Here is a 12,952-nt window from a genome sequence, read left to right as displayed (position 1 = left end):
TATCTCATCTTACTTATGAAGAATAACCTGCATGTTCAGCAGACAGGATACGAATTTTAAATTCCACAGATTTTGAAAGTCCCTACTTTCCAACGCTTCTAAATCTATTATTGCACATCTCGGAAAAGCCAAATTAATTGCCCAACTCCTAACTTTGAATATTGATAAGTGGGCGGTGACCCTTTATGCAAATGTACTTGGTGGATGCGTGCATCCCCCAATTATTCGTATAAAAGGCAGCGGAGGCGCGAGAGCAAGGGCATCACACATAGCATCGTCAGCTAAACGATAATTTAAGATAAAGTGTGTGTATTTTGAATAGCTTCAAATCAACTCCCGTTCTAGAATGGCTGAACTAGTGAAACGTCAAGACCATGCCCCAATGGTGGACCATCGCTCTCCTAACAACCCTGCGACGCTGCCAATGTCTGACGCCTCCAAACAACATGAGTCGCCGTCAAGTTCTGGGCAGTGTGATGCGAAGAAGGGCAGCCCAAGCGGGGAGCGCCCGCAGCTGCAGTGGGGAGGAGCGCGTCGGTCTTCGGTAGGTGACATGACAAAAACCACGGTCGAGTTGGGGCACGAGCGTGCGTTGCAAATCCAAGAGGACCTCTTGGAATTGGAGTCTGACCTAGGGGAGGTCATGAAGGTGGCGATTGTGACCAAACGTCTTGACCAACATAAGAAGTTTGATGTCCGTCACGGAAAGATGATAGAGGTACTGACTTCAAAAAAGTTTAAGTTTGTTCAGCCTGAATTACATTTACAACAAGCTCAAAGAAGTAGTAATTCAGATGATGGAACAAGTCAGGATAAAATCAAAAAAGAATTTCAACATGGTGGTATCGTGGCCCTTATTTGTGACCCTGACTCTATGAAACTGATTCAACATTTAAAATCTCTGTCAGTATCAGAACTATCGGCAATTGGTGGTTCTACTATTACTACATTTGTTGCTAAATCAGATAATTCTGGGGGAAAAGATTGCCAGCGTTGCCCTTTATCAGACGATATCATGAAGGAACTCTATACAGAAAATGCAAGCCTAAAAGCCAGAGTTAAAGGTATTGCGGTTTTAGGTGATTCTTTACGCAAGACCCAAGATGAACTATCCCAAACAACAGTGAAAAATGCCAAGTTAGACAAAGCCGTGAGTAATTTACAGAGTCGCCTTCACCGGGTAGGATGTGACACATCAGTAGACTTGGCCGAGGATGAAATTTTCATTCCTGGCCATGATCGTACTTTTATCAACAGTTTGATTTGTGAGAATGGGAAGTTGCAGAAGGATTTGAGAGAGCTGAAGATGAAGTTGAGTGGCGATGCTAGAATAAGTTATCAAAAACAGGTGCGTATATGTTTACATCTTTCTTTTTATTTCAAAACGACAAAACAGAAGTAGTCATAACCAATTGACTCTCGGTTTTGATTTCAATTTCATCTTTCCGTGTTGTGTAACTATTTTCATACCACTCCCTTTTCATTTACTTGAAAACTTGTGTGATGATGTAATTTGTTTTTCTCGTTTGATTTTTTGAAAAGTTTCTATGGTCACAATAACTTTTTTTTGCAACAAATGTGAAGAGGTAACGCTTTGTGGTCTCCTTTGATTGGCCTGTTTGGTTTATGATTATGAATGGTGTTGTTTACATTCAAATTCGAATTGGCAGTTACAATCAATGCGGGGACTAATGGGAATTCCCCCCAGTTAGTCCTGGATTTGAGCAATACTCTGAAAATTGTATTGTTATAATCATAATGAACAGGACTTCACCTGGTGGGGTCCAAAATGCCAACCGTTAACAATTAATGATTAACTGTATTGTGTCGCTTTAAGGTTATGTGGCTTGTGTGAGAAACATGACGCTAACAGGAACAAGTTTTAAGCTGAAGGTTTTTACAATAGATATTTTACAAGGAAATTATGGTGTTTATGCTCTTGGGGGAAATCATTGTGCGTACAGCACTTTGGTATAAAATACCATAAACTTGCTGTATGCAGCTCTTTTCCACAGGCCTGGACCCTGCTTAAAAACAATAACAATAGGAAGTAACAATAGAGATCGAGTAGGCATCCTGTTCTTAAAACAATAGCTGCACATCTGGAACAATGGCACTCTGCTGAACGGCTTTAAGATCCAAATTGTTGATTCTCTTGCTCCCCCCCCCCCCTCCTAAAAAAAACTATAAAATGGGGTGTTACTTTAGTTGGTTAGTTGGTATTAAAGCTTGTCTTATTAGTAAAAACACAGAACTCCTAGCAAAGTTTCATGCTAGGTTTTTTTACACAAAATAATCTACCTCTTTGTTTTTGTAGGTAAATTTTAGCTGCTTTTGTATTGCATTTTACAGTGAATTCTATTGTATGCATCCAGGGTCCCCAGCAGGCCTTGTCCCCAGGGAGATCAGTTCATTGTCAACTGTGAGGCTACCATGGTTAAATAAGATGAAATAAACAAGTACTAATTGATCTCTGCATGTCAATCTAGCTGTTAGTGTTTACATAGTTTGCATTATTGTGAAAACTGACGATAAAAAAACAATTAATGAAAATTCCAACCTCCTCTTTTTGAAACTTTACAGAGTGAAGCAGATAAAGATAAGCAACTACAAGATTTACAAAAGGACCTAGCGTGTAAGAATGCCAGAATTGTAGAACTGGAAGCCAGAGATGCTCAGAAAGATTACCAGCGGATTCGTGGTGAACTGGAGGAATTCAAGACCCTGTGCACCATTCTGACGCCCCAGACCAGAAAGCTTCAAGACGACTTGGAAGCAGCGCAGAAAAAACATCAAGAAGTGTGCGCCGAACTTGCCGATTGGAAAGAGAAAGCCAAGAATATGGAGAGTAGAATCGTGAGAGAACTAACACAGAAGGTAGTTTTGTTTTTGCCTTCATTTATTTTCTAGACCTTTCCAATCAATCACTAATCAGCCTTGGCAAATTTCCAAAATGAGATTGCGAAACCAAAAATGGGGAATCCCCTCCAGATAGCTGCATGTATGTTGCAATAGCAGCACAATGGAAGCTTATCAGCCAATCCTGTGGTTGCAATTTCTATGCAGCTCACTGGGGGGTGTTTAATTCAGCATAGTTGACCTTTTGTGGTGCTTATTATGGGATGAGGTTTTCATTTTAAAGGGGCAGCCACAGTGTGTAAGGAAGCTGAGCACTTTGTCTCCATTCTGAGAAGCGCGGGGAATGAAGGCCACTTTTTTGGTGGTCTCCCATTATGTAAGGGTCCATTACCAGACTCGGTATAGTGTATACTCACAAGAATTTATCATATAAATGTATTGTATGTGGTTTTGTATCTGGGTAGGTTGTTTTTCCCTCTGTGAAAATATTATCCCATGTAAAGATCCATCCATCCATAAAACAGGTTCACATAGCAGCCTTTCATAACTTCAGTGGCCTCTTTCATAATAAGGGAATAATAGGGGCTGTGCTATTGCTTCTGTGTAAATAGAGGAGTGAATTTTAATGAACAGCACTGTAACAGCGGGTGCACCATAACAGTGCACTACTATGCATGATTTATTCTAATGCAGATGTCTGCACATATCTGCAACTGTGCAAATATACTGGATGGGTGTCCACAATACAGTACAGTAGGAACACTACATATCCGCCGTATTGTAAATCAATAACCCTTTTGGCAGTTGCAGCTTACATACACCATCTAGTGTAACAGGCTAACAGACCTTGAATTGAATTGATTCAATACATCTATTGCGTAGGAAGTTAATGTAATAATCATCAGTTTGTTTCCTTGTGTTATGGTTACACACTCTGACTGTACAGGACACAATGAGTTGCATGCATTTAATGTGTGTTATATCTGTATACAAATACATAAAACAGGCGTGGTGTTTTCAACACATTCATGAAACAGGCGTGGGATTTTTACTTAAAGACAGTGGACACTATTGGTAATTGTCAAAAACCAGTCTTCTCACTTGGTGTATATCAACATGTGCATAAAATAACAAACCTGTGAAAATTTGAGCTCAATCGGTCATCAAAGTTGCGAGATAATAATGAAAGAAAAAACACCATTGTCACACGAAGTTGTGTGCTTTCATATGGTTGATTTCGAGACCTCAAATTCTAAACTTGAGGTCTCGAAATCAAATATGTGGAAAATTACTTCTTTCTCGAAAACTACTTCACTTCAGAGGGAGCTGTTTCTCACAATGTTTTATACTATCAACCTCTCCCCATTACTCGTGATCAAGAAAGGTTTTATGATGATAATTATTTTGAGTAATTACCAAAAGTGTCCACTGCCTTTAAAGGGGGACTGTCATCTTGATAATAGCAGTCCTGTGACTGTACATGGTACTAGGCCTGCTACACGTATGACGACCATTCCCCTTTACAACGGATATTACAATTAACATTGATTTGTTTATGGTAAAAATTACAAGTACATTTATCTCCAGTTGTCAATTGAAGCACACAAGTAATCAAGTCAACTAATGACGATTTTATCGACTCAGTGGTTATAGCATGGTTATTGGGAATTACTTGGGGAAAAATTATAATTGTTAGTCTATCAGTTTTTCATGGGATTTTGTGCCCAGGTCAGTCATGTTAGGCTCTTTTGGACTGAGGCAATAAAAATGGATTTAAAAAAAGTTCTAGTAAACAAACAAGTTGCTCAAATTAGACATTCGATTTCACGAATGTACAATGAAATGGGAATAGTGTGATTCCTGTAAACAACAGGATGTGGTTTCCCTCATAAAAAAAACATTTCAACATAACAAACAAGGTGATCAAATGTTAATCAATTGTACATTTAGTTGTTTGTTATTTAGTTGATACATGTAATGTGGTGGAGTGATTTAGGAATATATTCCCTTTGGTTTTTTTAGCGAGTACAAATGTGAAAACCACATCACTAAAAATAACTTTTATATAACCTTTAAGAAAGACTGGGCTAAAATCGCTAGGTCATCAACCATTCCTGAAATAATACGGAATAAAAACTATATTGTTTTAAATGAATACTTTTTTTTTTTCACATACAGTACATGGGCCAAGGGTCATCAATATATGTCAGTATTAAGGTCGTTGTGATAAGTGTGCCTAAGAAATACATTTCTATAAACGTTTTTTAAAATAATTTTGTTGGTACAAGATGGAGAGACTGTTTTATTTATGAATATCTTTTTAATCTTCCTCTGGTTTTTGCTCCACAGATGTCAATTGAAGACGAGAGTAGAGTCTCCCTGTCGGACAGACTAAAGATCGGCGAGGAGCAAGTCAAACAACTTGAGAAAGAGAACAGTCGCGTGACCGACCAGCTCCGCGAGGTGATTGGCATGAACACGAGGTGGCAACGATACAACGAGCAGCGTGAAACCTACGTCGTGAAACTCACCAAAACCAACCAGCAGCAGCAGTCTAAGATCACCGTCTTAGAGCAGCAAGTACGAGGCTTGGAGCAGAACATCAACGATCTGAACACGCTGCTGCAGAAGATGGATGCTGGGAAGAAGAAGAATACTGATGCTTACGTCATGTCTTTGGAGCAGCAGCTGGTACAGAAGGAAGACGAGGTGATTGAGCTGAATGAGCAGGTTGCAACGTTGAAGGTTGCGCTCCACACGACTGAGAAACAGAGAGGGGTTGCTCAACGCTTAGAAGACAAAGAGATGATTCAAACATTGAAAGAACAGGTACACAAATAATATCCCAGTGTTATTGTAAGCTTTACTATAACACTATGTTAGTGAAAATACAGAATGATCTGTTGCAAACTGCTTACCAACACAAACGACCTATGGTATAAATGCAAACAAATAGTTAATGGCCTGACGTTTTGACCCTCACAGATATGTTAAGCTTCGTTATATTCAACAGTCAACATTGACAATCCAGAATAGATTCCTGGCCTGGGTTTTCATCTTTGAGAGGGCAAGGCCATTTTCATTCAGCAAAGGGCACTTCCAATGGAAATTCTCAAAGTCTATGGGAAGATTTGAAGGGGGCACTAAGGCAGAGACCAGAGGGCATGGGTCCAGGGTCTATGTGTTAATCCAGGCCTTTAGCTCTGAGCATTGTTGTTACAGATAATCCTGAATCAAAATACAATTGACTTTGACACGATCTTTAATTACCTTTCATCCCCAGTTGAAAGTCTACCAAGAAGATTTCAACCAAGAAAGAAAAGACAGAGAGCGACTGCAAGGGAACAATGACATCTTGAGACATCGGTTGAAAGAATCCCAAAACATGGTAAGCGACTTCTCTCTTCATAGTTGTGTCTATAAATCAGTCTGACAATCATAAATGCTATCATTTGCAATACCCGCTGCTAAAACATAGGATTCGAACTGACTCTAGCTACGGGGCAGTCTTGGTGGCCTAGTTGGTACAATGTATTACACTGCTCTAAAATTGCAGAGGTAGTTTGTTCGAATCTCACCCGAGTAATATGTGACTTTTTTTTCACCGAACTCTGGTAAGTACTGAGTACACAGTGCTAACAGTTAACACACATCGGTGTACTGTATGGGTTAAAACCAAAATTAGTATGCTATCGTATGATCGCACTTATTGATCCCTCTCAAATCCCTTATCTTTGATTATCCCTTATCAGTAATCAAACTGATTGATTCCTCTCTTTCCAGATTCCACCCCCTGCTGACATCCAAAGATTCACTGGCTCATCCACAGGACTTAGGGGCCGCTACTACAATCAACCACAACAACCACAACCACGGGTAAACAACACTTCTTTCTTATTACTGTCTGAGAAAAAGTACGCAGTCGTTGATCGAAACATTGACTGCCGATCGCTTTGTGGCTGTTGGCCCATTTCTGTATGATTGATCATACAGAAACTGAAGTTGTACAGTAATGTGACCAGAGTACACTTGGTTTATTTTAGAAATAAACAAATTTACATCATTGAGAAAAGTTTAATGACGAGTAGGGTAGATGGCCTTAGTTCTCAATCCGATACGGACCTTCTGTAGAAAAGTTTAAAATATTGTTTATTTCAATTGACAAAAATACGTGGATATGACTACAAATTGACAACAGTTACAGCAACTTAGACGTGGAAAACAATGACAGCAACTCAGACATGGGAAAAACGAATAGCATCTCAGACATTGGCTGACGGCAAGTGAGGTTTGAAGCTTTGCATGGTGTGGATTTGAGAAGAACCTGCTCTTTTTAGAGCCATCGTTTCTCCCTGCCAAGAAGACATAAAATACACAAAAGACTCAAAAAGTATCTCCTGTACACGAAGCTGTAAATTCCACAAGAAGTTGTTTTTGTTTCAACTGCTTATACCCAAGGTACAGAATTTTATAAATATGAATAAGGAGTTGTACTTAAACTGTTGCTATTAGTTTAGGGTTGTGTTAATGTATTTGGTTGGTGTGCTCGTATTGGAGTGTGTACAATATAAATGTTGCCTGGTTTTTGTGCAGTCATCAAGTTGGTATAGTATTGTGTATGTTAAATGAATTTTGTTGTTGGCTTAGTTTGATGTTTTTACCGTAACTACATCTGTGTGGAGATCATAAGATCCATAAATGTATTGAATAAATCAGTAGTGATAGTTCTATAGATTACTATTAAAGTGGTTGAAAATGTTAGATTCAGTGTGCTAGAACTTATAGAATACCTGTATTTTTTATGAATTAATCAGAGGCTTATTGCGAGAGGATTACCAGTTTACCAAGACCCTTACGAGGCCTCATTGCTGCCGAGCGACGTCGAAACTGATGGCTTCGATGAAACCGACGGATCTGGGAACGAACTCAACGATGACGGGGATCAACTACAATGCCCTCGCTGTCCTGCCAGTTTCGCTGTAACAGATCACTCGGCTTTCATGCACCATGTGACCATCTGCCTTCAGTAATATTGGTGAGGATGTAAAGCACATTCACAAGGTCGACCCAGGCCCAGATCTTAATGAAAGCTGCTAACCGGTAAGGCTAGCTACCAATTAATGGCTTACATGAGTTTGAACATTAATGCAATAACTGTGATTTGACTTGCTCTGGCTACATGATGGTAAGCCAAAACCAGTATAAGCCACAACCAAACAAGGATCGAGCCTAACTTGTTATCAAAATACATTTCCAAAACACTTGAAGAAAATGATTTTTGTCTTCGAATTGATTATCATTTTGAATAAGAAACGCTTGTTCAAAAGTTCTGAAGGTTCATTTTCTGACGAAATTTTTTGGTTACTGCCAATTTATGTTGACATTTGAAATTAATCTTTTGGTTATATTTCATGCAGAAGACACTCGTCTGGTTTTGAGTTGTTTTGAAAATGTAATGAAATGCAAGGACGGCTTTGTGGATGTGCCTTAGTTGTGTAGGAAGTGGGGAAGTCTTGTCTATTTTTAAAGAATTGTGTGTTGTTGTTAATTTCGATGAAAATCTCACACTCCTTTTTTTCGTCTTTATATTTTGAGAATTTGTAAAAGCCTTTTACAGTATTATTAGTCTCACCTTAAAATGAGTAGAAAATGAAAGTGAATGTTTCAACGATCGATAGACATGATGGCAATAATGTTACTTCTTCGGTGATCAAAGAAGTTTGAAGGTCTTTGATGCTTTTGAGGCCAGAAAAAAATGCTCAGGAAATAAAAATTATACAAAAAGTACGCTGAAAAACCTGATGATATTCTGCTCATTTTGTGGTGTGTATGGTCGGACTGACTTCTATTTTGTACATCATGAAACTCCTGGCCTCAAACCTTGGGGAATTCTGATGCTGTACAAAATTTGTGAAACACAGGTTAGACAGGCCTTGCTGTACTCTTCGACATTTTGTGTCTTTTCACCAGAAAGTTTGGATGGCAGTAATATTTGTTTTGCTTGTCATCCGCACATTATTCTTATAGTACAACATGGCGTCCTATTCCCCTTGTGTTTCCGTCTATAAGTCATAGACCTCTAGAGAAACTGACTGGATAGATTTACACAAAGACAAATTTATTAGAGTCGCATCCCCTTAAGGTGATCCCTCTGCTACTGCTTCCCGGGTTGTATCGTACACTTAGGTGTGATCCCTGGCAATTACGGTTGTATGGCTTGTGAGTGGCACCTTGAACAAACTTCAAAATAGAGAGGCCACCAACAACAGGGCTAGATAGTTTTGTTGATAGAGGGCTGGCACGGAGGTTACGGGTTCAATTCCCGCTCTAATCAATTTGTCTTTGTTCAATGTACAATTTTACAGTTATGTGGAATATTTATGAGCAAGTTCTTTGTTATTACTTTGTGTTACCATCGTAAAAAACACTGATCATCTACAAAAAAATGAACAAAAAACCAGTAATATTATTGTATTCATTGACATTTATTTTCTTCCTTTAAGGGGAAAACATTTATAAATGTTCATTGATTCGGAATGAGTCAGTGTAACCTTTGATTTAACTGGTAATAAGGTTTATTTTCTAACTTAACATGATATGAAAGGATGGAGGTCTTTTAGACATTTATTGATTTCGAAGGAAAATGTTTTGCCATTCTAAGAAGCCAATGCTGTTCTGTTTCTCAGGTTGAACCCTCCTACTATTTGAACACTCAATGCTATGCACTGTGGTTTTGAATGATAGATAACCATTCCACTGATGTGAATGCATACACAGTGCACAACCACAGTTTGTTTCGTTGCACAGTTATGCCACCCTACACAACCCTGCAGTTAAGTGGAACATGGTACTAAGAGTAGGAGGGTTAAAAATTTTTACAAAATATTTTGAATTAAAATGCTACTGGGAAATGACGATGGAGATACGTACCTTACTTTAATATGATTGGAAAGTAGAACGTTTCTATAATAATATATGGCACACTGGACACTGTTGGTAATTGTCAAAGACTAGCCTTCACAGTTGGTGTATCTCAACATATGCATAAAATAACAAATCTGTGAAAACTTGAGCTCAATTGGTCATCGAACTTGCGAGATAATAGTAAAAGAAGAAAAAACACCATTGTCACATGAAGTTGTGTGCGTTTAGATGGTTGATTTCGGGACCTTAAGTTCTAAATCTGAGGTCTCTAAACCAAACTCGTGGAAAACTACTTCTTTCTCGAAAACTATGGCACTTCAGAGGGAGCCGTTTCGCACAATGTTTTATACCATCAACCTCTCCCCATTATTCGTCACCAAGAAAGGTTTTATGCTAATAATTATTTTGAGTAATTACCAATAGTGTCCACTGCCTTTAAAGAGGACCGTTCTAACCCGAATACATGTAGCATAATATGTATTTTGATAATTTTGTAGTAACGACCAAGGTGTAAGTTAATTTGAACCTTTGTAGTCTAGTCTTTTTACTAGTTTTGTTAAAGAGGGGCTCCAATGTCAGATTAAGTTTTGTAATGCACTCAATTTCTAATTGATAGAGTCTTTATAAAAGAGGGTGGAAATTACAAGTCTCTGTAAACCTTGTGTTGAAGCAAAAATGGTGTAAAATGCTTTTGATACTCTCTCCATGGAGGTAGAATTATTTATACCTCCATGCTCTCTCAGAGCATAATTTGAAACATGATGTCCGCTGTCGACGGACTTAATAAACAAATGCAATGGATCAGTACATAATGTACTGAGAGGAATTTCTGCGTCAATCAAAAGGTCATCTTCAATGCCGTTTCGATTGAATACCATCAAATTTCGGGAATGAGCGAAGAATATCCTGCACAAAAATGTACAGACCACCACACTACTTGAAATGTGACTTCAGTGAACATTTTTGGATGTTGGCTGAAATTTCATTTGATGGGTATCGAACACAGTGACGTTGTCAACCGTCAGTAATTTGGTTTTTCCCTTTTTATTAGAAAATGAGCGATCTTAAAGCTGAATTTATCCGGGAGTCCATTAAGTTTTACACCTATCATTTTGATGGTCAGAAAAGATGTTTGTGAGCTCGCCTCACTTCATAGTTTTGTTTCAACAGTTAATTTTGTAAATTTTTTATTAGAGTATGAATGTACATATAAATGTTAAAATGGCCCTGATTTATCAAAGCGTTTTAACAAACATCAGTAATTTCTTTTCCCTTTTGCTAATTTTATCCAAACATCTGAGAGACCCGACAGATATTTGAGTTAAATTTGGTCTTGCATTAACTTCGCAAAGCATGCGAAAAAGTGTGATTTGAAAATCAATGGCAAAGAAGTCCAACTAAATTTTGGACATGACATTCTCTCGGAGTATCAAGTATCTTTCAGTGTTTTTTTCAAACATTGGGCATCTGCACAGAGGATAAACAATTACAAAATGTAGTCCCTGTGATGACAAAATACACTAATTGGTGGTTACCTGCCGAACCGCAAGAGGGCCGTTTATGTTGCAGCAGTTTTCTGAAGTTTCAAAAACGAAAAAGGGTCAAGGAGCTTGGATGTGATGATTCACGGAAACATGCAGCACATAATCTTTTCCAAAAATATTATACCACCGAGGACGTGTTAAAATCTCTTTGTACCAAACAATGCGATATCTAAAATAAGAATACACTAAATATTGTGTTGATTTGTAATGTTGTCATTGTATAAAGTTTGTAAAAAATGTTGTACAAAAATGTAAATAGAAAAATTTATATTAGTCGTACTTTGTTGAATTTAACTTTGGAAAGGGAAAGTCTTTGAGTTTAGTTGACTTTCCCTCATTATTATTCATTAATCATATTTCATTTTCCTGATACAATTTCAATGTTAATTTGTTGTTCGTGTTTTAAATTCTTGTTATAAAATCGTAAGTAAAGAATATTTTTGTTAAATAAAGTTTCATTTTTAGATCACACATTGGTTGATCGATAAATTAAAAAGGGTGTAAATGTTGATATTGTTCTCACATCATCTTGTATGTCTTTGTTGATATCTCTTTTGAGATTATTACTTTCATTTTTCGAACTTGTAAGCTAATTATCTTATCATTTCATCCGCTGCAAAGGAAAATTGGCAGTTTACACTTTTGTTGTTTTATTCATTTGGTTTTGCCCATATACACCGACATGTGTAAGCACTGTATACTCAGTACTTTCCCGAGTTATAATTATGATAAAAAGTGTTTCTCTATGTTTGAACCCCAGATGGCACATTAAACACACAATAATTTGTTGGATTGAACTATAATATGATATTCTAATGCGATCATTGAGCTAATATTTGTAACAAAAATTGAACAGCAAAATGCTATTGCCTTCTATTGACTTTATTTGACGATTAGAACTTTTGATATCTCCATTTTTTTGTTAGAGCGTGGAGCTTATTGGCGTTAACGGTAACCTATAGCTGTGTGCTACGAAGACAAAAGATGGACGGTTGCAGGAAACGCTGGTTGCTTTAAAGCTTGGTTAACTTTTCCAGTTACATCAAAAGGTTGACGTTCATTGGTACATTTCCCATAATTTTTGTATACGTATTTGTACTTGAACACAAAATACTTAAAAGCAAGTGTGTAAGTTTACCTCGAGAGTTTTCAAGACATAAAATATTATCCTAACTTCGGTTTGTATCAGAGGTGTCCGGAAAGGGCCGTCACTTCAAACAACGTTTTAGAGAAACCTTTTATTAACTGTTGAAGAAAGAACATTCAACTCCTTTCTCTTTGATTGTACGCAGTTAGGACAATCTAAAAATAAAAAAAAAAAGCATTTTAAAAGATATAGCGATTTTGTTTCCCAGATGTTCCTGGTTTACTTTCCAACTGACGCGGTTGCGAAGGAGGACGATGGACTGTTTTTTATAAGCTGAGGTAGCTTTGAAGTGTGTACGGAATGAGCTTGACTTCACCACCAAAGCACGGCAATCCCGATAAGTACCATGCACCCATTGGCCCCTTGCAGACGCAAAATGCAGCTCGACAAATTGCGCGTCATGCATGCATCTACAATATATACAATTCGGCTCCAAAATGGCGGAGCGGCCCAAGTGCGTTGCGCGTTGTGCAAGGGG

At 37.9% G+C, this 12,952-nt stretch overlaps 1 protein-coding gene across 1 annotated transcript; it reads left to right on the top strand.

Annotated features, from left to right (window-relative positions):
- The first annotated feature begins 252 nt into the window (after positions 1-252).
- Positions 253-11,435, top strand: LOC139940388 (uncharacterized). Its single transcript, XM_071936610.1, has 6 exons — positions 253-1,348; positions 2,584-2,877; positions 5,209-5,688; positions 6,143-6,247; positions 6,643-6,735; positions 7,674-11,435. The coding sequence occupies exons 1-6, from the start codon at positions 347-349 to the stop codon at positions 7,887-7,889; spliced, it is 2,190 nt and encodes a 729-aa protein (XP_071792711.1). The 5' UTR covers positions 253-346; the 3' UTR covers positions 7,890-11,435.
- Positions 11,436-12,952: the final 1,517 nt, after the last annotated feature.

This window comes from Asterias amurensis, chromosome 8 (genome assembly GCF_032118995.1).
Source record: "Asterias amurensis chromosome 8, ASM3211899v1".
NCBI lineage: Eukaryota > Metazoa > Echinodermata > Asteroidea > Forcipulatida > Asteriidae > Asterias > Asterias amurensis.
This window is presented reverse-complemented; position numbering and strand designations above follow the sequence as displayed.